Raw genomic sequence first — 25,833 nt, forward strand, 5'->3', positions numbered from 1 at the left:
GCTCTGCAGAGGGACCTTGCCAGGCTGGACACATGGGTGGAGTCCAACAGGATGGCACTGAACAAGTCCAAGTGCCAGGGGCTGCACTTTGGCCACAACCCCAGGCAGAGCTACAGGCTGGGGTCAGAGTGGCTGAGAGCAGCCAGGCAGAGAGGGACCTGGGGGTAGTGGTGGACAGCAGATGAACATGAGCCAACAGTGTGCCCAGGGGGCCAAGAAGGCCAAGGGCATCCTGGCCTGCATCAGGAAGAGTGTGGCCAGCAGGAGCAGGGAAGTCATTGTGCCCTGTGCTCAGCACTGGTTAGGCCACACCTTGAGTCCTGTGTCCAGTTCTGGGCCCCTCAGTTTAGGAAGGACATTGAGAGACTTGAAGGTGTCCAGAGAAGGGCAACAAGGCTGGGGAGAGGCCTTGAGCACAGCCCTGTGAGGAGAGACTGAGGGAGCTGGGGTTGCTTAGCCTGGAGAAGAGGAGGCTCAGGGGAGACCTTCTTGCTCTCTCCAACTCCCTGAAGGGAGGTTATAGCTAGGTGGGGGTTGGTCTCTTCTCTGAGGCAGGCAAGCAGCACCAGAACAAGAGGACACAGTCTCAAGCTGTGCCAGGGGAGGTTTAGGCTGGAGGGGAGGGGAAAGTTCTTCCCAGAGAGAGGAATTGACCACTGGGATGTGCTGCCCAGGGAGGTGGTGGAGTCCCCATCCCTGGAGGTGTTCAAGAGGGGATTGGATGTGGCACTTGGAGCCATGGTTTAGTAGTCAGGAGGTGTTGGGTGACAGGTTGGACTTGATGATCTTTGAGGTCTTTTCCAACCTTCTTGATTCTTTGAATTCTCCCTCTTGTCTTCTGCCTTGTGCTGTGTCCCCAGTGAGAGACTGACTTCAGCCCTTTTCACCTCTCACTCTGTGGCCTCTTGGTAGGTGACAATGAGTTTGGTTTGGGGGTTGTTTTTTTTTCCCCTCTTCCAGGGGCAGTTGTAAGACACTCACTGGAAAAAGCAGTGGGTGAAGCTGGCACACAGTGCCTCTGCTCTGCAGTCAGCTGCCAGTGGGACTTCAGTTTCAGTCCTTGGGGGTTTTGGTAAAGCGATTTGTGCAGCAAATTGGTTCCAGCCTGGATTTTGATTTTTTGCTTGGTTGGGGTGATTTTGGAAGGCTTTTTTGGCTTCTTTGAAAGGTGCTCCTACCTGCCAGGCATTAGTAGCTCCAAGAAAGCTGAGCCCTTTCACCTCTTCCTTCAAGGCACTTGGAGTTTGTCGCTTCTGTGCCGAAGGAGGGAATCGTGAGACTGAGTGAAGCTGCAGAGAATTTCCCTTCCCTGCTGCCTCAAGGCTGCTGGACTGCTGGCACCTTCCCTTTGGTTGTCTCCTCTTTCTATCCAGCTCAGTAGTTCCTCTCCCCTTTGCTTTCAAAGCCTGCTGTGTAGCTCTGTAGCAACTGAGCTGAATCCTCTTCAGGCTGCCAGGTCTCTGCTGTGCCTGGAGGAGCTGCTGGGTGGGGGTGAGCAAGGCAAACCAGCGCCAAGATCCTCAAACTCCCCCTGCAGCCTTGTCCATCAAAGCCCTCAAGGATCCTTCCCTGCTTTGCCTCTAGGCCTGTGGCTGCCTTTCATCCCTGCAGCCCCTGGCAGATGTTGTGCGTTGCTTTTCTGTCTCACTGTGGGCTGTGCTTTTCCTTCCCTCCCCCAGCTCTACGAACTGGACAGCGACCCTGAGCGGAAGGAGTTCCTGGACGACCTCTTCATCTTCATGCAGAAGAGGGGTGAGTGAGCATGGCTTTGACCTCAACAGGGGCAACATGGGCTGGAGGGATGCTGCTGCCACTTGAATTCATCCTTTTGGAGGTTGAAAGAACAGCTCCAGCCCTTGAACTTGCAGATCAGCTGGAAGAGCAGCGGTAAGGCTGGAGATGTTTGCCTTGGGAGATAAGGAGGGCAGCAGGAAAGGACTCTGCCCTCTAACTTCATATCACACACACTCTTTGTTTACTTTTCCTACCTGATACTCCTTGTCCATGCACTGAAGTGCCCAAGGAACCTGATTGCCCTAAAAATACTTGAACCAAAGCTGAGTACCACTGGGACTTCTCTGGCTTTCCTCTTCACAGCTTCATAGAATGGTTTGAGCTGGAAGGGACCTTAAAGATCATCTGGTTACAATCTCCCTGCCATGAGCAGGGACACCTTCCACCAGCCCAGGTTGCTCAAGGCCTCATCCACCCTGGCCTTGAACACCACCAGGGATGAGGCATCCACAGCCTCCCTGGGCAACCTGTGCCAGTGGCTCACTGGGAAGAATTTCTTCCTAACCTCCAATCTCAGTCTCCCTTTTCCAGCCCAAAGCCATTGCCCCTCATCCATCTCTGTCTGGTGTTTGGCTTTGATGGCATGTGGAAGCTGAGTGTCAGTGACTTCAGAGCAGTGGCCTGCAGTCTGGGCACTGGGAGAAGAGAGCCCCAAGCCACATTTCCCTGGAGATCCACAGCCTGGCAGCTCTCTCTTTTCAGTGGTTTTATGCACAGCTGTGTGCCAAATCACAGAGTTTCTCACATTCCTCTCTCTGCTGTCAGCAACTTGCATCTCTCCTGAGCTGGTGCTTGAGTGAGGGGATGTCCACACAGGTCTTACTGTCCCCTAATTAGCAAAGTTCAGTTCCCTCATTGCAAGCTGTTGATGATGAGAATGTGGTTGGTGTATGAAGCACAGTGTCTGTGATCTGTAAATCCTTTGTGGTGCTCTCTTCCTTTACCCCTCCAAGTATGCCAGGTGGACTCTTCCAGCTAAGATACCTCTGACAAAGTGTCAAATTGTGCTCTAGACCTTTTCATTGGTTCCAAAATGTCTGCTGAAGGTAGGTGTGAAGAGCAGACCTGAAAAGGACCCTTCCCTCCCACCTAGCACGGTGCTCTCTGAGGGGGCAGGACCAAACAAGCCAGGCTGGAAGGGCTGTGGCTGGCAAAGTTGTGCCTGGAGAGTCATAAAATCATGAATCATGGTTTGGGGTGGAAGGGACCCTAAAGATCATCCTGCCATGGGCAGGGACACCTCCTCCTAGAGCAGTTTGCTCAAGGCCCCATCCAGCTTGGCTCAGAACGCTTCCAGGCTTGGAGCCTCCACAGCTGCTCTGAGCAACCTGGTCCAGTGCTTCACCACCCAGTGTCTGATCTAAACTGGGCATCTTGCACACTGAAGTCATCAGCCCTCCATGCCTTTGTACAAAGTCCCTCTCCAGCTCTCCTGCACATATTGGGAGCTCTAAGCATGAAGATGCAGCATCTCAGTCTCACCTGTTTGGAAGTCCTCTGAGTTGGAGCTAGGGTCTCGTTTCCAGTTGTCTTTTGAAGCTTACATCCTCAGAATCAGAATTGTTGGGGTTGGAAAGGACCTGTGCTCAACACTGGTTAGGCCACAGCTTGAGTCCTGTGTCCAGTTCTGGGCCCCTCAGTTTAAGAAGGACACTGAGAGACTTGAAGGTGTCCAGAGAAGGGCAAGGAGGCTGGGGAGAGGCCTTGAGCACAGCCCTGTGAGGAGAGGCTGAGGGAGCTGGGGTTGCTTAGCCTGGAGAAGAGGAGGCTCAGGGGAGACCTCATTGCTCTCTACAACTACCTGAAGGGAGGTTGTAGCCAGGAGGGGGTTGGTCTCTTCTCTGAGGCAGGCAAGCAGCCCCACAACAAGAGGACACAGTCTCAAGCTGTGCCAGGGGAGGTTTAGGCTGGAGGTGAGGAGAAAGTTCTTCCCAGAGAGAGTTGTTAGCCATTGGGATGTGCTGCCCAGGGAGGTGGTGGAGTCCCCGTCCCTGGAGGTGTTTAGGAGGGGATTGGATGTGGCACTTGGTGCCATGGTCTAGTCATGGGGTCTGTGGTGACAGGTTGGCCTTGATGATCTTTGAGGTCTTTTCCACCCTTGGTGATTCTGTGACCTCAGGGATCCTCCAGTCCCAACCCCCTGCCATGGGCAGGGACACCTCACACTACAGCAGGTTGCCCACAGCCACATCCAGCCTGGCCTTCAAAACCTCCAGGGATGAGGCTTCCACTACCTCCCTGGGCAGCCTGTGCCAGTCTCTCACCACCCTCCTGGGGAAGTCAGCTCCCCAAAGTGCCCTTTCAGTTGCTCTTCATCTCCCATGTCCACCTTTTCCCTGCTGTGGCTGGAGCTGCGAGCTGCCCTGTGTGACTCCTTCCCTCTGCAGCAGTTGGAGGTTTATTCTTCCAAGCCCAGCTCCAAGTGAGATCTGCTTTGGTGGGTTTTTTGTGCTGGTGTTTTTGGCTTCCATTGTGCAGAGGCATAACCAAGCTTTCATTGGTTCACTGGCCAATGTTAACCTGAGCTCACAGTGTTCATGCAAGGGTTGGCCTGCTGACAGACAAGACAATAATCTGAAGGGGGAGGGAGAGGTGCTGGGGGGAAGAGTGATTGGCAGCAATAGAAACCTCCAGCTACCCAGAGAGAAATCTGCTTAATACTTCAGTGGCTCTTTCCTATTACCTTTTAATTATTCATAATTGACATGCTCCCAGGGCAGGGGCTGAGCTGGTCACCAGCTGCTGGCTGGAGGAGTTTAGCTTTTAATCAGCTGGCTATTTCCAAGTCTATTTGTTTACTGGAGACTCCCTTCTTGTCTTCCTGGCTGGAAGGCTGGGAATGAAATCTAAGAGCCCAGCAGCACCCCTTGAGGGAGAGGTGCCCTGAGCTGGCATCCAGGCTGAGGCTGAAAACGTTGGAGCCCTGCTCTGGGCGACTGGCCACAGGCTGCAGGGGGCAAGGCAGTTGGGGGCCTGCTTTTTGGGGGTGCCAGAATGTATAGAAGTGCCTGGGGGGGACCCCTTTCTGGACGGGGGGTAGGGGCAGGGGAACCCCTTTCTGGTGGAGGGAGGGAGAGAGGCAGGGGGACCCCTTTCTGGTGAAGGGGAAGGAGAGGGGCAGGGAGACCCCTTTCTGGTGAAGGGGAAGGAGAGGGGCAGGGGGGCCCCTTTCTGGTGAAGGGGAAGGAGAGGGGCAGGGGGACCCCTTTCTGGTGGAGGGGAAGGAGAGGGGCAGGGGGACCCCTTTCTGGTGGAGGGGAAGGAGAGGGGCAGGGGGGCCCCTTTCTGGTGAAGGGGAAGGAGAGGGGCAGGGGGACCCCTTTCTGGTGGAGGGAGGGAGAGGGGCAGGGTGACCCCTTTCTGGTGAAGGGGAAGGAGAGGGGCAGGGTGACCCCTTTCTGGTGAAGGGGAAGGAAAGGGGCAGGGGTACCCCTTTCTGGTGGGGGGGAAGGAGAGGGGCTGGGGGACCCCTTTCTGGTGAAGGGGAAGGAAAGGGGCAGGGGGACCCCTTTCTGGTGGGGGGGAAGGAGAGGGGCTGGGGGACCCCTTTCTGGTGGGGGGGAAGGAGAGGGGCAGGGGGACCCCTTTCTTTCTGGTGAGGGGAGAGGGGCAGGGTGGTTGGAAGGTGGTGGAAAGCAGAAGTGGTTGAGCTCCTTTCTGCCAGCTGCTGTCTCTCACTGCAGAGGATCTTGTGCCTGGACAGGGTTTTCCAGCAGCTGTCCTGTCCCCTTCCTCCTCCCTGCTATCCCCAGCAGCTTCTCTCTGGTTTTCTGGTCCAGCAGATGGCCTTTCTCCCACTGTGTCCTGTTTCAGGACCTTCAGAGATCAGGGAGCTTCTCCAGCAAAGCTCTGCTAGGAAACCACTCAGGCTTTCCTTTCTTCTTGCTCTCTGTGCCAGCCAAGCACCTGAAACCAAACAGGGCTGGACAGGAAAGAGTCCCCCAGAGGTGGCTCCAAGCACCCTGGTGGCACCTGAGAGCAAAGTGCTGGTTCTTAGCTGCTATGTGTGAAGAGCTGCTTCATTTGCACCTCCTGTCTGAAGGGGCTGGGAGGCAGCTCTGCTGAGAAACCATTGCTGGATTAAAGGGGGAGGGGAGGAGAGGAGATCTTGCTGGTGTCCAGGAGGAGCTGGAGAAGCTCTGTGGGCTGATGGGTTTGGGGCACAGAGAGCTGCTGAAGCTCAAAACAAAACCAACCCCAACCCCTGAAATCAGCAGCTCTGATGTGGAAGATCAATGAGAGCTTTTCCCAGGAGCTGCTGAGTCGTTGGAGGGGGATGAAAAGCTTTGCTTGGTGGTGCTGCTGGTAGGAATGCACCTAGCAATGTGAAGCCATGAAAAAAGGCTTAATGCAGATCAAATGTGCAGGTCTCATCTGCCTCTGAGCACAGCAGGTTGTCCCTCAATGACCACAGCTGCAAGTGATAAAATGGCCCTTCAGTGGCAATAATGCTGGGAGGGGGAGATGAGAGGGAAGCTGTAACTCTTCCTTTGTTGGATGTTTTATTCCTTGCCTCTGCTGAGGTGAATGAGTCCCACCAGGGCTCTGATTGAAGGGGCAGATGGGGAGAGGAGGAGAGACCGAGCCAGGAGGGCAGGGCTGGCTTGCAAGCAGGCCTGCAAGAGGACTTGCCTGATGCCAGTGTGCTGTGTGCCAGCATCCACCTTCCCTTTCACATACACAGTGCTCTGGGTTGGAAGGGACCTCCAAAGGTCATCCAGTCCAAACCCCCTGCAGCCAGCAGGGACAGCCTCCACTAGATCAGGCTGCCCAAAGCCCTGTCCAGCCTCACCTTGAGTATCTCCAGGGTCCTAGCCACTTCTCTGGGCAACCTGTTCCACCACCCTCATGGTAAAGAGCTTGTTCTTAGCATCCTCAGAGCTTGTTCCTCACACAGAATCACAGAATTGTCAGGGCTGGAAGGGACCTCAAGGCTCAGCCAGTTCCAACCCCCCTGCCATGGGCAGGGACACCTCATACCACAGCAGGTTGCCCAGAGCAGGTTAAGCCTCACTTTGAATAGCTTCAGGGTCCCAACCATCTCCCTGGGCAACCTATTGCAGTGTTCCACCACCCTCATGGTAAAGAGCTTGTTCCTAGCATCCATAGAGCTTGTTCCTCACACAGAATCACAGAATTGTCAGGGTTGGAAGGAAACTCAAGGCTCAGCCAGCTCCAAACCCCTGCCATGGGCAGGGACACATCACACCACAGCAGGTTGCTCACAGCCACCTCCAGCCTGGCTGCAAACACCTCCAGGCAGGAGGCTTCCACCACCTCCCTGGGCAACCTGTGCCAGGCTCTCACCACCCTCCTGGGGAACAACTTCTTCCTCACATCCAGTCTGAATCTACTCATTTCTAGTTTTGCTCCATCCCCCCCAGTCCTATCCCTCCCTGACACCCTCTAAAGTCCCTCCCCAGCTTTCTTGGAGCCCCCTGCAGATCCTGGAAGGCCACAAGAAGGTCTCTTTGGAGGCTTCTCTTCTCCACACCCACTGGGCTTGTCCCTAGCCTCCCCAGGGCTTGTCCCTAGCCCCTCCAGGGCTCTTTCTTCACATCCTCAGCAACTCTTCAGTCTCAAGCTGAAGGTTGACTTCCCATGGGCTGAGCAGGGACAAGCAGCTTCAGCAGTGGCTTCCCTATATCTCCACTGCTGACTTGGTGACTGTCTTGTGACAGGTTGAGCCTTGAGGTGCTGAGCTCTGGTTTGTCCACAGGTGCATCCTTAACCTCTTGCTGCAGGAGGAGCTGCCCTGTGGGCCCAGCTGTGGCTCAGGGCATTTTTGGGGGCACAGGCTGAGGCTCCTCTGCTGGTGCACGGTGGAGTGGGGCCCCGGTGGATGCAGGGAGGTTGGATTTGCTCTGCCTGCCACTGAGGGTGCTGCAGGCAGGAGAAGTTTGCTGAGTGCCCAGGCTAGAGCTGCATCTGTGCCAAGGATTTGGGGACATCTTGCATCTAATGTTGCTGAAAAGGATTTTCATCCAGGAACATGCAGGCAGGTGGGCAAGCTTCAGTGCTGGAGATGATGGTGGGGGTGCTGGTGATGATGGTGGGGGTGCTGGTGATGACGGTGGGGGTGCTGGAGATGACGGTGGGGGTGCTGGAGATGATGGTGGGCTGATGGCTTTAAGAAGGGAGGTTCAGACCAGATGCAAGGAAGGATTCTTTTTTGCCCTGAGGGTGGTGAGACAGTGGCTTAGGTTGCCCAGAGAAGCTGGCACATGCCCCATCCCTGGAAACATTTCAGGATATGAACCTCTTGGAGTGTGTGCAGAGAAGGTCACAGCAGTGATGGGAGGGCTGGAAGCTCTCTGCTGTGAGGCCAGGCTGAGGGAGTTGGGGTCGCTCAGCCTGGTGAAGAGAAGGCTCCAGGGAGACCTCCTGGTGGCCTTTCAGTGCTTCAAGGGGCCCAGAAGAAAGCTGGGGACAGACTTTTAACAGGGCCTGTTGTGAGAGGGCAAGTGATGATGGCTTGAACTGAAAGAGGGAGATTCAGACAAGATAAAGGAACCAAAGGTTGTGAGAGCCTGGCCCAGGCTGCCCAAAGCAGTGGGAGATGCCCCATCCCTGGAAGCAGGTTGTTTGGGCCTCTGAGCAACTTGATCTGCTTGATTGCTGCAGGGGGATTGGACTAGGTGACCCTTTATATGTCCCCATTCTCTGATCTGCCACTTTCTAGGTCTTTCACACCGTGCTGAGCATCCCCTGCAGCTACATTTCCTCCCCAGCCTTTGTGTGTGGGGCAGAGGTAGATCCGGAGCAGCGAAACTCTTAGGCCTGTGGCACAGCCAAGCTGCTTTTTTGTCCCCAGATAATGAAAGGCTTTTAGTGCCATGCCTGGGTTTCTTTTTTCCCCTGTGGCTAAAGCAGCCACCAGGAGTTGAGCTGCTTGGATTCCACTGGTGCTGGTGGTGTTAGGAGGGAAGTTGGAGCAGTTGGGACCTGCCTGGCAGGCTCAGCAGCCTTGGAGGAAAGGTCTGCTGCGAGCTGTGGTGCCTTAGGAGAGGCTGCCTTGCAAAGGGAAGCTGTTTTGTTCATTTGAAGCGCTGCCCTTTGTGAAGGGCCTCATAAAATGCCTCCAATTGTCCAGCTCTAATTTTGTTCCAAGGTGGTTTTTATGGGGGTGCCTTTTTTCCTGCCTGACCTTGCTTTTCCCAGATGGTTTGCCCATTCTGTTTGGGGGTTTGGGGCTGGTGGGTTTTTTTTTTTCCTCCCTTTCTTTCTTTCTTTCTAATGTATGTATCCATAGAAGGGCCTTTGTGAGCCCTGAACTCTGGGGCTTTAATGTTTTCCTGCTGTTGTCTGCCCTGCCTTGCACCTCTGAGAGGTGGAAATGCAGCACATCCAGGGCACTGGCAAAAAGCATTTGCTGATGGAACCTTTCATCTGCAGGCCAAGTGGTGCTGCTGAGATGTTTGCTCAGGAAACAAGCTTCATTCTTTGATTCAGGGGTGCAGGCTCCATCATCCCTTGCCCTCTCACAACAGGCCCCGTTAAAAGTCTGTCCCCAGCTTTCTTCTGGGCCCCTTGAAGCACTGAAAGGCCACCAGAAGGTCTCCCTGGAGCCTTCTCTTCTCTAGGCTGAGCAACCCCAACTCTCTCAGCCTGGCCTCACAGCAGAGAGGATCAAAAGGTCCTCTTGGAGACCCTTTGGAATCAGCATTAAGCAAGGCAGTGCTTTAAATGGGGCATCAGGAGCCATCAGTCCTCAGCATCCTTGGCTCCTGCTACCTGCTTAAAGACTCCCTGAGGAGCAGGTGGTGGTCTGCACTGGAAAAATCTCCTTTGAGGTCGGTTCTGGAGGGTCCAAATCAAGCAGGCAAAGCCTTCTCTGCCCTGCTAGGCCTTTGGGTTTGTACACAGCTTCATCTCTGACTTCCCTCTCTCCTTTGAGGAGCCTCTTCTTTGGTCAGCTGGTCTTAGACTCAGGAAAGATGTGTCTTCTGCAGGTGGGGAGCAGTGGGGAGGAGGTGGGGAGCAGTGGGGAGGAGATGGGGCGCAGTGGTTTAGGTTGTTACTAAATGGAAATAGTAAGAGTGGAAAGGATGACTCTGGAGTTGTGGGGGGACCTGGCATTCTGCTTGACAGCCTTCTGTATCACAGAATCCCAGCATGGTAGGGGTTGGAAGGGGACCTCTGGAGATTATCCAGCCCAACCCCTCTGCTAAAGCAGGGTCACCCACAGCAGCTTGCCCAGGATCACAATGGCCAGGTGGGATTAGAAGCTCTCCAAGGAAGGAGACTCCACAGCCTCTGGGCAGCCTGCTCCAGGCTTCCAGCACCCTCACACCAAACAAATTTCTCCTCCTATTCAGATGGAACCTCCAGGATTCCAGTTTGTGCCCATTGCTCCTTGTCCACTCACCAGGCACCTCTGAGAAGAGTCTGGCCCCAGGGCTCTCAGCCTTTCCTCCTCACAGAGGTGCTCCTGGCCCCCTCAGCATCTTTGTAGCCTCCTCTGAACTCTCTACTAGTTCCCTGTCTCTCTTGAACTGGGGAGCTCAAAACTGGGTGCAGGACTCCACATGTGGCCTCACCAGGGCTGAGCAGAGGGGCAGGAGAACTTCCCTCAACCTGCTGGTCACACTCTTCGTCACACACCTCAGGAGACCCTTTGCCTTCTTGGCCACAAGGGCACATTGCTGGCTCATGGTGACCTTGTTGTCCACCAGCACTTCTAGGTCCTTCCCCATGGAGCTGCTTCCCAGCAGGTCAGCATCTCACCTCTCCTGTATTTGTGAAGAGGTTTGAGCCTTTCAGAGCTGCTCCATCTCCTTAAACTCTTGTTAAGTGATGCTTGGCTGAAACCAAGTGCTTGGGAGCACTGAACAGCTTGAATCCAGCTCCTCTGGGAATGCAGAGTCCTGGACCTAAGGTAGGCTTCTCTGTAACATCCAGAAGAGTCTTGAAGAGACATCTTGCTCATCAACCTTAGGTGCCAGGTGAGTGAAAGCTTCCAGCAGAGACAGAAGTTGATGTGTTGGGGGGTGCTTGCCTGGGCCAGCCTGCAAAGCTAGTGAAGAGCTGGGAGCTGGGAGGAGTTACCAGCAAGTGCTTCCTATGAAACATCTTGTAGGCATCAAAACAGTCACTGCAGATAGAGAGACAGGAAATTTGGGAGAGGAGTGGGGAGGGGATTTGGAATAGAATAGAATTAACCAGGTTGGAAGAGACCTTGGAGATCGAGTCCAACCTAGCACCCAACACCATCTAATCAACCATGGCACCAAGCACCCCATCCAGGCTCTTCCTAAACACCTCCAGGCATGGGGACTCCACCACCTCCCTGGGCAGCACAGCCCAATGGCAAATCTCTCTTTCTGTGAAGAGCTTTCTCCTCACCTCCAGCCTAAACCTCCCCTGGCACAGCTTGAGACTGTGTCCTCTTGTTCTGCTGCTGGTTGCCTGGGAGAAGAGACCAACCTCTGCCTGGCTACAACCTCCCTTCAGGTAGTTGCAGAGAGCAAGAAAGTCTCCCCTGAGCCTCCTCTTCTCCAGGCTAAGCAACCCCAGCTCTCTCAGCGTCTCCTCCCAGGGCTGTGCTCCAGACCCCTCCCCAGCTTTGTTGCCCTTCTCTGGACACCTTCAAGTCTCTCAATGTCCTTCCTAAACTGAGGGGCCCAGAACTGGACACAGGACTCAAGGTGTGGCCTAACCAGTGCAGTGTACAGGGGCAGAATGACCTCCCTGCTCCTGCTGGCCACACTGTTCCTGATGCAGGCCAGGATGCCCTTGGCCTTCTTGGCTGCCTGGTCATACTGCTGGCTCATGTTCAGCCAGCTGTCAACTGCTGCCCCCAGGTCCCTCTCTGCCTGGCTGCTCTCAGCCACTCTGACCCCAGCCTGTAGCTCTGCCTGGGGTTGTTGTGGCCAATGTGCAGAACCTGGCACTTGTATGTGTTCAATCTCCTGCCCTTGGACTCTGCCCATCTCTCCAGTCTGTCAAGGTCCCTCTGCAGAGCCTCTCTACCCTCTAACAGATCAACTCCTGCCCCCAGCTTGGTGTCAGCTGCAAATTTACTGATGATGGACTCAATCCCCTCATCCAGATCATCAATGAAGATATTGAACAGGATGGGGCCCAGCACTGATCCCTGGGGCACACCACTGGTGCCTGGCTGCCAGCTCTCTCCACTCCCTGAAGGGAGGTTGTAGCCAGGAGGGGATTGGTCTCTTCTCTGAGGCAGGCAAGCAGCCCCAGAATAAGAGGGCACAGTCTCAAGCTGTGCCAGGGGAAGTTTAGTCTGGATGTTAGGTAGAAGCTCTTCATAGAAAAAGAGATTGGCCATTGGAATGTGCTGCCCAGGGAGGTGGTGGAGTCACCATCACTGGAGGTGTTCAGGAGGAGACTGGATAGGGTGCTTGGTTGCATGGTTTAGTTGATTAGGTGGTGTTGGGTGATAGGTTGGATGCAATGATCTCCAAGGTCTCTTCCAACCTGGTTTATTCTATTCTATTGGAAGCTGCAGGGAAAATAGTATTGGGAGTTTACTTGGCTATGGCTCAGAGGAGATTTGTTGGAGATTCAGGCAGCATGAAGGACGTTTGAGGAGCTGAAATGTCTTGTTATGAACTGAGCTGGTACTGGAGAAGGTGGAAACAGACTGATTGGGGATTGATTGGCAGCAGCTGCTTTGCACCAGCCTTGCTGGAGCTGATTCATCTCACCCCAGCCTGCTCAGCTGGTTGCCAGCTGAATCCCAGCTTGGAACCCCAGAGGCTGCTTCTTGGTGATGGCCTCCAAGGGGATTTCCCCTGAAGATTGAGATGCTGTCAGATGTTCCTTCAGTATCTTGCATACAAAGCCTGATCTCCTCAAGCTCTTCTGTAGGTGCTTCCTCTGCTAGGAGTGCTCTTGGCCTTCCTTTTCTTCTACCTCCTCATAATTTTTCCCATGAGTAATGAGCTGCTGCTTGAGGCTCAGCACTGAAATGGAAAATTGTTTAGGCTGGAAAAGACCTTTAAAATCTTCAGGTCCAATCATCAACCCAACACTCCCAAGTCCACTGCTTTTAACCACATCCCTCAGTACCACATCTCTGTGTCTTGTAAACACCTCCAGGGATGGTGACTTTGTCACTACCCTGGGCAGCCTGTTCCAGGGTTTGAGAACCCTTTCAGGGAAGAAGTTTCTTCTCATGTCCAACCTAAACCTCCCTTAGAGCAACTTGAAGCTGTTTCCTCTTGTTGCTAGGGAGAAGAGACCAACCCCTGCTTCACTCCAACCTCCTTTCAGGGAGCTCTAGAGGGCAATGAGGTCTCCCCTTAGCCTCCTCCAGGCTCAACAACCCCAGTTCTCTCAGCTGCTTCTCCCCAGCCCTGTTCTCCACACCCTCCACCAGCTTTGCTGCCCTTCTGGACTTGCTCCAGCATCTCAATGTCCTTCTTGGAGTGAGGGGCCTAAAACTGAACCCAGTACTCAAGGTGTGGCCTCACTGGTGCTGAGAACAGGGGGTGCCCAGCCCTGCTGGTCACACTATTGCTGATTCAGGCCAGGATGCTCTTGGCTTTCAGTGAGAGACAGCATTGGAGGTGGATGGAAGGAGGAGGGAACTGTTTGGCATGGAGATACTCCCTGTGGTGAGTTGGGGATGTGTCGTCCTCTCTGACCAACTTTCTTTCCCCCAGCTCCCCTCCGTCCCCTGCACTGTCTCCTGTATTCCTGCTTCTTTGCCTAGTGGAGAAGGTTCTGAGGAACCTCCACTCTCCCCTAGGGAGACCACACCTGGAATGCTGTGTCCAGTTTGGGGCTCCCCAGTTTGAGAGACAGAGACAGACCTGCTGGAGAGAGTCCAAGGGAGAGCCAGGAGGGTGCTTAGGGGACTTGAGCATCTCCCCCATGAAGAGAGACTGAGAGCCCTGGGGCTGTTTAGTCTGGAGAAGAGAAGGCTGAGAGGGGATCTGATCAATGTCTATCAATAGCTGAGGGGTGGGTGTCAAGTGGAGGGGGCCAAGCTCTGCTTGGTGATGTGCAGTAATAAGAGAAGGAACAATGAATGCAAACTGGAACACAGAAGGTTCCACCTCAACAGGAGGAGAAACATCTTTACAGGGAGGGTGGCAAAGCCCTGGAGCAGGCTGCCCAGAGAGGTTGTGGAGTCTCTTTCTCTGGAGACCTCCAAACCCCACCTGGAAGCATTCCTGTGTGGACCACCCTAGCTGATGCTGCTGTGACAGGGGGGTGGACTGAATGACCTGTGGAGGTCCCTTCCATCCTCGAGTGTTCTGTGACTCTGTGGTTCTGTGTATGAGAAGCCACCGCCAGCTGCAGGGCAGCTCGAGCACCTCGGGATAGACCTTTGTAAGCCACTGGGCCCAACAGAAGAGGTGGGCTGTGACTGAACTGGGTGCAAGAGGGAAAGCCTTGATGCTCTGGGGGTGGGGAAGGTCAGTGTGGCTGGATGGGAGCAGGGCACCGGGTGCCAGGTCGGCCGCCTCCGGTTCAGCAGCCGAAATCTGATAAGGGGCTGCTGTCAGCCCAGCTCCTTGAGGAGGGAAGCAGAAACTGATGGGCTTTCAAAGGGGTGCAGATAAGAAGTGGGCCTCCTGTCAAATGGAGCATGATTAATGAGCCTCTCTCCTGGCTCCTGCTTTGCTAGCAGGGTCTAATGGGCTGCAGGCCTGAGGATCAGGTGGTGACAGCCCTGTTGGGAGGTGAGGATGCCCGCTGTGGAAATGCCAGGCAGAGGGAGAGATTAGATCAGGGGTGGCAGGGAGGAAAGGGAGGAGGGGTGGTTTCCCTTCTGTCTGCCTCTTGCTTTTGTTTTTAACACTAAATGAGTGCTCAGGACAGGCTCAAATCAACAAATCAGACTCAGGTGAAGGGAGCTGAACAGGCAGTTTCACATGAAGCCAGCCAGGGTTTGTACTTGGAGAGGAATTAAAGCCAACTGGGGACTGGGGCAGTACAGGATTGGAGTTGATTTGCTCCCATTCTCTGCTGCTGGTTTGCTGTCAAACTGAATTTTTCCCTCTGTTTAGCTTGGGAGGGTGGGGAGATACTTTTTTTGTGTGCCAATCACTCCCTCTCCTTTCAACAAAACATGAAGATCTCAGCAAGATTTGCTTCAAACTGATTTCAAATCCCTGTGGCTTTCCTCAGTCTCCTGCCGAAGACCTGCTCCTGTCATAGCTGCTTCCTTTCTGAAGGGAGAGTGGAAGGTGGAAAGAGCAGCTCTTTGCTTCCCTGTACAGGTGGTGGCTTGAAAATGCCCCCTCTACACCTATTTTTCCCTCCAGAGCATGTTTTGATTGCACTTTGAATGTTGCTCTGCAGAAGAAACGTTTGGGATTTTCACCTCCTTTGTTTCGTACTGAAGAAAGCAATATGGACACTGCTGAAAGTAAATTGGGTAGGGAGAAAAATGGGAGGGGACTGCAAAAAGCAGTGCTCCAGGCTGGGGATAATTAACTGCTCTGCCTCCTGCACGCAGGGCAAGTCATGGCTTAGGCTGCTTGCTGCTGGGGAACTCCCTGCAGTGGGCATGGCTCAGCAGGGGGAGAGGAGAGTGGCCTTTGGGAGGGGAATCTCCACCGTGGAGAGCCCACAGAGCCATTTGGTTTCTTTGTCAAACATCAGTCTGCATCCTCAGGTTGAGCTCTGACTCTGATGAGCAGGAAGCAGATCCTCCTTGGAGGGATGAGGAAGGTGTTGATCCAAAGCTTAGTTTCTCTCTTCAGAATGGCAAGGCTGAGTCCCAGCCCTCAGTGAGTGGTGGTGGCTTAGCCAAGTGCCCCTTCCCCAGGTACTGATTCCTTGCCAGCAGATGTGAAAAAGCCCTTCAGAAATGAGCTGGGTTCACAGCTTCCTCAACCCCTTCTTAAATAGCTCTTGAAGGAGGAAAAATGAAACAGTTGCTCCTTCTGCACAGGGCACATAGGGGACATTCAAGCCCATGTAAGCCCTTTGGGCTTCTGTTACGTCTGCCTGAAACACAAGAGGCTTTTGAAGGGGGTGCAGCAGCTTGGCAGAGGAGGGGCTGGGGGGCTGCTGCTTGTTTCCCTTGAAGGACAGAGATGTTTATAGCTACAGTCAGGCTTCCTCCAGGGAAACTCTTTATTCCAGCAATCTGAATTGTAGCTACAGCTGTCTTTGCCTTCAGAAAAACAAGCTGTGGGATGGTTCCTCTTTGGCCTGCCCTCGAGTTTGCCTTGCTGAGGTCTCCCGCGCTCATCACCTGTGGGCAGTGGCAGCAGGCTCTTGGTGTCCTCCTCTTTGGCTGGGTCCTCGCAGGAGCAGCCCATAGGTAGATAGCTGGGGTTGTGCTAAAAGGAGGAAGAGCTGTAGAGCCAGGAGGAGGAGGAGGAGAGGAAAGGAGCTGGGCTCTCAAGTTGGGCAAGGCTTCCGGCTCTTCGCACGCCACGGTCCTTGCAGCGTTGCTGAGAGAGGCTGGAGAGTACAGTAAAACGAGTTTGCCATCAAAAGGCAACAAGTCTTCTGCTGTGCCCCTGGCTGCTGACCTTTCCCTCTGGAATTCTCCCCTCTGACCTCCAGATCATTAATCCTGATGCTGCCAGATGACAGTAATCCATCATGGCCCCTGACAAGCCTCGCAGCAGCCTGTGAAAGGATCTGCTGGGCTTCGGCAGCCACCCGTCCCATGGTACTCGTTTTGCAGCCTTTCCTGTTGCAGGGCTGGAGTGGGGGGGGGTCCAATAAAGGCTTTATCACCTTCTTCTTTCTCCAAGCCAGGGGCTGGGGGGGGAGGAGAGGGCTCCTGAGCTGCCTTTCCCCCTGCTTCCCAGCTCAGATCCTACCAAACAGAGCCCTGCCTTACTGTACTTCCATTGTCCAGTTGATTTACCAGCCCCCAAACTCCGAATCATGGTTTGGTTTTTATGGCTCTGGAGTGGTGCTCTGAGAAGGCATGGAGAGGAAAACTGGGCATCTCCATGCTCAGCTGGGAGAGAAGGATGGAAGTCTTTTGGCCCTGCTATAAAGTTTCTCAACCTGCATAAAGACAGTTTATGGGAGGGGGGGAAAAAAACCCAAACCACAAAACACAAACTCCCTTCAGCCTTTTTTCCTTTTCTTTAGCTTGGTTTATAAAGCTGCTAATTAAATTTCAGGGCACTCTGGTCTGTGGGTCTTGTTTAAAAGCAAACTGGAGGAAGGGAAGGTGTCAAAGGGGTGGTAACATGAGGAGGGGAGGTCAGAGCTGATGGCTGTTTCTGCTCCAGCTCGGAGCAGGCACTCTGGAAATACGTTTAAGCCTTTATTTCCCACTGGTGCCCTTTCCAAAGGAGGGCTTGGGTGAATAGACTTCACCTTCTACAAACTCTGAGATGGGAGGGTCCTAAGGAAGATTAAAACCATGATTGGGATAAATAAATAGTGCTTAAAAAATAGGTATTTCCTTGCCCTCCTGTCCTTAGCAGCCTGAAGGAGCCTTACCCATCACCCTTCCCTTTCACTCTCCCATCTGGTCAGTGCCCAAGGAGTGCTGGATGAAAGTCTCTTCTGGACAAGTTAATACTATTCCCCTAAATTGGATTGGGGTAAAGAGGGTGCTGGAGGAGTTGGGGGGGAGGGGGAGGGGAGAGGGGATCTTGATCCTGCCCCAGGGGAGCAAAGGCTTTGTTGGTGACGTGGCGCTGCTGGGGGGACCTCAGCTTGCTTAGCTGCTGAAATTCTGACTGTTCCTGAAGGGGCATTTTGGGCTGGGGAGGGGGGAAGAAAAGCCTATCCCTGGCTCTTCCTAGAAAGCTCAGAGAGAACTATTTGTCTGCTTTCAGTTGGAGTGGGCAGGGTGGGACTCTGGTTGCTGTGGCTCAGCTGATGAATGATAACTTCAGGCCGGTAACATGATCGCCACCAGCCCTCTGCCTGCCTGCAATGACGCCCTTGGTGTGCTCCTCTTCATCTGTGCAACCACACAGCCAGACAAAATGGTGGCTGAGGAGAAGCTAAGGAGCAAAGTGAGCATTGCCCTTTTTGCACAGGGGAGGGATCACCACCTCCAGGCTCGGGGTGGCTGGCTGGGGATGGCCGGAGCCGTGTGCCACGCTGAAACGTTTTGGGCAGGTCTCTTTCTCTCTCCCTGCTCCCTGAGGGAGCTGTTGTCTGTGAAATGCAGGAAGAGGATCTGCTGCAGTTTGGGAAATGATTACTTTGTGGACTTTGCTGTTGTGGGCAGGGAAGGGGTTGTTTAGACAAGGAGAGAAAAGGATATGGTAGATGTTAAATGCTGAAGCAGGCAGCCCGAGCCTGCTCAGGTTGCGCTTTTGTTTTCTACCAGTTTAAGAGTTGGGAGCTTGGTCAAAAAGTTTGACTTTTTTTTCCCCTATCCAGCATCTCATGAATCTTGGAGGGGATTGCTACCACGAGCTAATGCATAACAGGCTACAAAAAACAGAGAGAAGAGACCTGGGGAGGGAAAATTGCACTTAGATGTATAATGAGGACATCTGCGGAGCCAAGCCCAACTCCTTTTCAGTCAGCAGAATGAACCCCATTTATAAGGGCCATAAACTGCTCTGCTTCGGGGGATTAGCTGAGTGGTTGGCTGATGAGCAGTGGCAGAAGCCTCCCCTGTGGGTTGGGAATTCCATAATTGTCCATTACAGCACTTGGAAGGCTTTCCTGGAAAGGCTGGAGCTGACCGTTGCGGGAGGCAGGATACTGACCTCGGGTGGATGGCTCTTTGATCCAGGACAGTGTTTCCCCTGCAGAATCATAGGTTGGCCACATCAGCATTCTCCTGCCCCTCTTCTTCTCCTTGCCTAAACCTCATTAGTTTGACCTTTTTCAACCCTTCCCTGCTTTGTCACTTCGAGGTGCTGCTAAAAGGGCACAGGCAGGTTAAAAATCAGATTTTGTTTCTTACAGTCTCACAGAATCACCAAGCTTGGAAGAGACCTTAAAGATCATCCAGTCCAACCTGTCACCACAGACCTCATGACTAAACCATGGCACCAAGTGCCACATCCAATCCCCTCTTGAACACCTCCAGGGATGGGGACTCCACCACCTCCCTGGGCAGCACATCCCAATGGCCAACGACTCTCTCAGTGAAGAACTTTCTCCTCTCTTAAGTCACAGAATGACAAAAGAGGAAGGATGGATTCTCCCTCTGTCCTTGTGAGGACAGAGCAGGACCTTTAGGAACAAGTTCTGCACCATGAGGGTGCTGGAACAGGTTGCCCAGGGTGGTGCTTCAGGCCCTATCCCTGGAGATATTCGAGGTGAGGCTGGACAGGGCTCTGAGCAACCTGATCTGGTTGGGGATGTCCCTGCTGACTGCCAGGGGGGTTGGCCTGGATGAGCTTTGTAGGTCCCTTCCAACCCAAACCATGCTGTGATTCTTGGCTGGGGCTCCAAGGGGTTTGGGCTCCATGTTGCTCTCCCAGCATGTTACTTGCTCTGGCACCTGGGTTGTGGTTGCCACCAAGGTCCCCACAGGTGTGGCCTCGCCCTTGGTGTTTGGGGAGCATGTTGAAAGCTAAGGAGTGGGAGGATGAAAGCACTTTGTGAGAGCAGAGCTTCACAGATGTGCTTGTGAGGGAGGTTGGAGGTTGGGGGAGGGAGATGCCTGCAGATGTCACCTACCTTTTCTGCTGCAGTATGGGGACAGCAAAGTTCCCAAGCAAGCCTTGAGGAGTGAGGGAGTCAAATCCCCACACAGCCATAGCTGGAGATGCCTGGCTGCTCAGCCCTTCCTCAGCACAGGCAGGGCAGATTTTCATCTGAGACTACCCTGAGAACTCATAAAATAATGATTCCTCAGTGCTGCTGAGTTCCTCAGTCCCAACTACTCCTTATTTCAGCAGCTGCTCTTTGCTGCAGGCTCCTGTTTGTATCATAGTATCAGTCAGGGTTGGAAGGGACCACAAGGATCATCTAGTTCCAACCCCCCTGCCATGGGCAGGGACACCCCACACTAGATCAGCCTGGCCAGAGCCTCAGCCAGCCTGGCCTTAAACACCTCCAGGGCTGGGGCCTCAACCACCTCCCTGGACAACCCATTCCAGGGCTTCACCACTCTCATGGGGAAGAACTTCCTTCTCACATCCAGCCTGAATCTCCCCACCTCCAGCTTCATTCCATTCCCCCTAGTCCTATCACTACCTGAGATCCTGAGCAGTCCCTCCCCAGCCTTCCTGTAGCCCCCTTCAGATACTGGAAGGCCACAATGAGGTCACCTGGGAGCCTTCTCTTCTCCAGACTGAACAGCCCCAACTCCTTCAGTCTGTCCTCACAGCAGAGCAGCTCCAGCCCTCTGCTCATCCTCCTGGCCCTTCTCTGGACACCTTCCAGCACCTGCATATCCCTCTTGGAATAGGGGCTCCAGACCTGGAGGCAGTACTCGAGGTCTGCTAATTGCTTTTGCCTACAGGAAAGGATTTCTCCTGGGGAAGGGATGCCAAGTAGCTCCACTCCTCTGGCTCACTTACTTGCCTGTTGAGAGGCCTCCAGGCAGACAGCCTACAAACAGAGTTGCCTGAGTTTCCTCTTAGGAAGGAGATGGTTGGCCTCCACCTGCTGGTTTTCTCGGCCTCCTTTTCTCCCTGACTCCCAAGTTTCCTTCCCTGCTGTTTCCCTGCAGGAACTCCCATCAATCGGATCCCCATCATGGCAAAGCAGATCCTGGACCTCTACATGCTCTACAAGCTGGTGACAGAGAAAGGAGGGCTGGTGGAAATCATCAACAAGAAGATCTGGCGAGAGATCACCAAAGGCCTTAACCTGCCCACCTCCATCACCAGTGCCGCCTTCACCCTTCGAACCCAGTAAGCCCAGCTGGGGGGGGAACAATCCCAGCACCACCACTGCAGCTCTCACTCTGCTCTGCACCTTTCTGCAGAGCTTCAACTCCTTGTGCCAAGGAGGATCTTGCTCTGCCTCTCTTGGCAGAGTGAGGAGGGAGTGAGGCTTCCTGATGTGTAGGCATCAAGTATGAATTTGATCATTGACTGCCTGTGATCACTCCTAAGGTGCAGAAAGTCACCTCTAGGTGATCCTGCCTTGGCAGGGGGGTTGGAACACTGGAACAGGTTGCCCAGGGAGGTGGTTGAGGCCTCTTCCCTGGAGATCTTTAAGGTGAGGGTTGATAGGGCTCTGGGCAACCTGCTCTAGTTGAGGATGTCCCTGCAGACTGCAGGCAAGTCGGACTGGATGACCTTTGGAGGTCCCTTCCAGCCTGGACCCTTCTATGATTCTATTTTTCAAGGTCCCTTGAAACCCCTAATGTTCTGTGATTCTGTGACATGTAGGACCTCCTTACTGTGAGGATTGTTTGGCTTACCAGCAGTACCTTGTGAAAAAGCAACCAGAAAGAAAAGGCAGAATAAGCAGAGGAGAAAGAACAGTGAAAGTATAACCTCCTATAAAGAGCTGTGTTTGAGGGACAGCAGCATGGAAAGCTGGGCTCTGGAAGCCAGCTCTCCTGCAGTCCTTGCTTTCTTGGAAGTTACTGAAGCTGTGGAGTCCCAGGGAGGGAAGTTCCTCCCTGTTCCTACAGCTGTTGGTGCAAACAGGCTGTTTCCTGGAAAGCTGTGTGCCACAGCTCAGCTGAAGCGCTGAAGCTGCCCTGGACAAGGGGAATTCCTCCAACTTCCTTCCTGGCATTCAGTGTCCCAAGACCTTCATTCTTACCATTTTTGATGGTATCTCAGTTGTAAAGGAATTCTGGATGGTTCTTTCCTGCCCTTGTTGGGTGTAGCAGTGTGTGACTGTGTGCTTCCCTAGACACGTGGAGTAACCTCAGAGTTTCTCTGGGAGCTGCTTCACACTCAGACTGCTCAATGCTTATCAAACCCAGCCCAGCAGCTGTCAGGATACACAAAGACTCCAGATCTGAGGTGCTGTGATGTCATTGGCATCACTGAGATGTGGTGGGATGGGTGAGGATTGGATGGATACAGGAATGACAGGCAGGGGAGAAGGGGAAGTGGTGTTGCCCCCTACTTCAAGGAGTCCGTGGAGCTGCACATGGGGATAGATGAAGAGGTGACAAAGAGCCTATGGGTGAGGATTAAAGGGAAGGCAAAGTCAAGGGGACATCATTCTGGTGCCTCCAGTGTAAGAGAGACATCAAACTGCTAGAATGGGGTCCAGAGAGTGTCATCAAGATGATCAGAGGGGCTGGAGCACCTCATCAGTTTAGGAAAGATGTTGAGCTGCTGGAAGATGGCCAGAGAAGGGCAACAAAGCTGGGGAGGGGTCTGGAGCACAGCCCTGTGAGGAGAGGCTGAGGGAGCTGGGGTTGCTTAGCCTGGAGAAGAGGAGGCTCAGGGGAGACCTTCTTGCTCTCTGCAACTCCCTGAAGGAAGGCTGTAGCCAGGTGGGGGTTGGTCTCTTCTCTGAGGCAGGCAAGCAGCACCAGAACAAGAGGACACAGTCTCAAGATGTGCCAGGGGAGGTTCAGGCTGGATGTTAGGAAGAAGTTCTTCATAGAAAGAGAGATTGGCCATTGGAATGTGCTGCCCAGGGAGGTGGTGGAGTCACCATCCCTGGAAGTGTTTAGGAAGTGACTTGATGGGGTGCTTGGTGCCATGGGTTAGTTGATTAGCTGGTGTTGGGTGATAGGTTGGACTGGATGATCTCCAAGGTCTGGTCTATTCTATTCTATTCTATTCTATTCTATTCTCTATGGGGACAAGCTGCCAGAGTTGGGGCTGTTCAGCCTGGAGAAGGGAAGGCTTCAGGGAGACCTTAGAGCAGCTTTCCAGTACCTGAATGGGGCTACAGGAGAGCTGGGGAGGGACTTCGGAGAAGGGTTTGGAGTGACAGGATGAGGGGCAGTGGATTGAAGCTTGAGGAGGGGAGACTGAAACTGGAGATTAGGAAGAAATTCTTTCTAGTGAGGGTGGTGAGACACTGGCATAGGTTGCCCAGGGAGGCTGGGGATACCCCCTGCCTGGAGGTGTTCAGGGCCAGGTTGGATGAGGCCTTGAGCAACCTGGGCTGGTGGAAGGTGTCTCCGCCCATGGTAAGGGGCTTGGAACTGCATGATCTTTAAGGTCTCTTCCAACCTAACCCATTCTATGATGACAGTGGGAGTCTGTTACAGACCACCTGACCAGGAAGACCAGGTGGATGAGGCCCTCTAGGAGCAGCTTCACATTCACAAACCCTGGTCCTCAAGGGAGGTTTCAACCACCCTGATACCTGTTGGAAGGACAACACAGCAGGGCACCACCAATCTAAGATGTTCCTGGAATGCACTGATGTTAATTGATCATCTTGCAGAGGTCCTCAGCCTTGAAACTCTTCCAGATCTGCAGAGGACCTCAGCCTGAAAGTCTTCCTGAGTGCAGTGCTTGCTGCTGTAGCCTCTAATTTCATGCTCTGTTGAGGAACTTGAACATAGAAGGTTTCACCTCAACAGGAGGAGAAACATCTTTACAGGGAGGGTGACAGAGCCCTGGAGCAGGCTGCCCAGAGAGGTTGTGGAGTCTCCTTCTCTGGAGACCTCCAAACCCCACCTGGAAGCATTCCTGTGTGGACCACCCTAGCTGATGCTGCTGTGGCAGGGGGGTTGGACTGAATGATCTGTGGAGGTCCCTTCCATCCTCGAGTGTTCTGTGACTCTGTGGTTCTGTGTATGGGAAGCCACCGCCAGCTGCAGGGCAGCTCGAGCACCTCGGGATAGACCTTTGTAAGCCACTGGGCCCAACAGAAGAGGTGGGCTGTGGCTGAACTGGGTGCAAGAGGGAAAGCCTTGATGCTCTGGGGGTGGGGGAGGTCAGTGTGGCTGGATGGGAGCAGGGCACCGGGTGCCAGGTCGGCCGCCTCCGGTTCAGCAGCCGAAATCTGATAAGGGGCTGCTGTCAGCCCAGCTCCTTGAGGAGGGAAGCAGAAACTGATGGGCTTTCAATGGGGTGCAGATAAGAAGTGGGCCTGGAGCAGGCTGCCCAGAGAGGTTGTGGAGTCTCCTCCTCTGCAGACTTTCCAAACCCACCTGGATGCGTTCCTGTGCAGACTACCCTGGGGCAATCCCGCTTGGGGGCGGGGATGGGTTGGACTGGATGGTATCTGTTAGAGGCTGGGAGGGAACCTCCCTTCTGTGGGTGTGTGGAAGCTGCTCGAGCCGCCCTGTGCTGTGCTCCCCCTCCAGGTACATGAAGTACTTGTACGCCTACGAGTGCGAGAAGAAGTCCCTCAGCTCCCCAGCCGAGCTGCAGGCTGCGATCGACGGCAACCGGCGGGAAGGCAGGAGGCCCAGCTACAGCTCCTCTCTCTTCAGCTACTCCCCCACCACCGCCACGGGGCCTCCTTCCCTCCTCTCCCCCCCAAAGATCCGCTTCCCCATCATCGGCGTGGCGCCAGGCAGCGGCACCAGCAACCCTCGGGTGTCTCCAGCGGCAGCGGCCGTCAGGAAAGGTCAGCAGCCGCTGCACCGGGCAGCAGAACGCCTTGGCTGGGGGAAGAGCCTCACCAGGGCTGGCCCAGGGAGGTGGTGGAGTCACCATCCCTCCCTGGAGGTGTGCAAGAAGCTTGTGGCCGTGGTGCTGCAGGTCAGGGTTTAGTGGTCCTGGCGGTGTTGGGTTGATGGTTGGGCTCTGATCTGGTAGGATAGGATGGGGTAGGATGGGATAGGATAGAATAGAATAGAGTAGGATGGGATAGAATGGCATGGGATAGGATAGGATAGGATAGGATAGGATAGGATAGGATAGGATAGGATAGGATAGGATAGGATAGACCAGGTTGGAAGAGACCTTTGAGATCATCGAGTCCCCACACCATCTAATCAACTAACCCATGGCACCAAGCACCCCATCCAGTCTCTTCCTAAACACCTCCAGTGATGGTGACTCCACCACCTCCCCAGGCAGCACATTCCAATGAGCAATCACTCTCTCTATGAAGAATTTCTTCCTAACATCCAGCCTAAACCTCCCCTGGCACAGCTTGAGACTGTGTCTTCTTGTTCTGGGGCTGCTTGCCTGGGAGAAGAGCCCAACCCCCACCTGGCTACAACCTCCCTTCAGGTAGTTGTAGAGAGCAAGAAGGTTTCCCCGGAGCCTCCTCTTCTCCAGGCTAAGCAACCCCAGCTCCCTCAGCCTCTCCTCACAGGGCTGTGCTCCAGACCCCTCCCCAGCTTTGTTGCCCTTCTCTGGACACCTTCCAGCATCTCAACATCCTTCCTAACCTGTGGGGCCCAGAACTCGACACAGTAGAAGCAGGGAACTGTTTTGTTTGAAAAAGACCTCTATGATCATCAAGTCCAAACACTTGACCTAACACCATCATGGCCATCAAACCATGGCCCAAAGTGCCATGGCCACAGGTTTCATGAACATCTCCAGGCATGGATGGTGACTCCACCACCTCCCTGGGCAGCCTGTTCCAATCCCTGATCACTATTACAGCAAAGAAACTTTTTCCTAACATCCAAGCTAAACCTCCCCTGGCACAATTTCAGGCCATTTCCTCTCATTCCATCACCTGATGCTAGGCAGAAGAGACCAACACTGGCCTCGGAGGTCTCTTCCAGCCAAACCAATTCTCTGATTCTATGAGAGGCTGCAGGCACTCAAACATGGGGCTTGTGCTCCACACCTCTCCCCAGCCTGCAGAAGGGCACCAAGGCTGGGGAGAGGTCTGGAGCACAGCCCTGTGAGGAGAGGCTGAGGGAGCTGGGGTTGCTTAGCCTGGAGAAGAGGAGGCTCAGGGGAGACCTCATTGCTGTCTACAACTACCTGAAGGGAGGTTGTAGCCAGGTGGGGGTTGGGCTCTTCTCCCAGGTAATCAGCACCAGAACAAGAGGACACAGTCTCAAGCTGTGCCAGGGGAGGTTTAGGCTGGAGGTGAGGAGAAAGTTCTTCCCAGAGAGAGTTGTTGACCATTGGGATGTGCTGCCCAGGGAGGTGGTGGAGTCCCCATCCCTGGAGGTGTTCAAGAGGGGATTGGATGTGGCACTTGGTGCCATGGTTTAGTTGTCAGGAGGTGTTAGGTATTAGGTGACAGGTTGGACTTGATGATCTCTGAGGTCTTTTCCAGCCTGCTTGACTCTGTGATTCTGTGGTTCTTGTCCTTGTTTGGCCACCTTGGTGGGGTGGAGCAGGGAGGAGTGGGACTGGGCTTGGGAGG

General features: G+C 54.0%; 1 protein-coding gene across 2 annotated transcripts in view; it reads left to right on the forward strand.

The window, feature by feature from the left end:
• The window catches only part of ARID3B (AT-rich interaction domain 3B), a 51,442-nt gene that overhangs the window by 19,450 nt on the left and 6,159 nt on the right, over positions 1-25,833 (forward strand). For both annotated transcript variants that reach the window (XM_068144220.1, XM_068144221.1), the window contains exons 4-6: positions 1,680-1,752; positions 20,342-20,525; positions 23,855-24,120. In XM_068144220.1, the coding sequence (XP_068000321.1) occupies positions 1,680-1,752; positions 20,342-20,525; positions 23,855-24,120 (523 nt within the window). The remainder of the gene's footprint in view (positions 1-1,679; positions 1,753-20,341; positions 20,526-23,854; positions 24,121-25,833) is intronic.

The sequence above is a fragment of the Melanerpes formicivorus genome, unplaced genomic scaffold, assembly GCF_026170545.1.
Source record: "Melanerpes formicivorus ecotype bairdi unplaced genomic scaffold, bMelFor1.0.p_v2 SCAF_10, whole genome shotgun sequence".
NCBI classification, from domain to species: domain Eukaryota; kingdom Metazoa; phylum Chordata; class Aves; order Piciformes; family Picidae; genus Melanerpes; species Melanerpes formicivorus.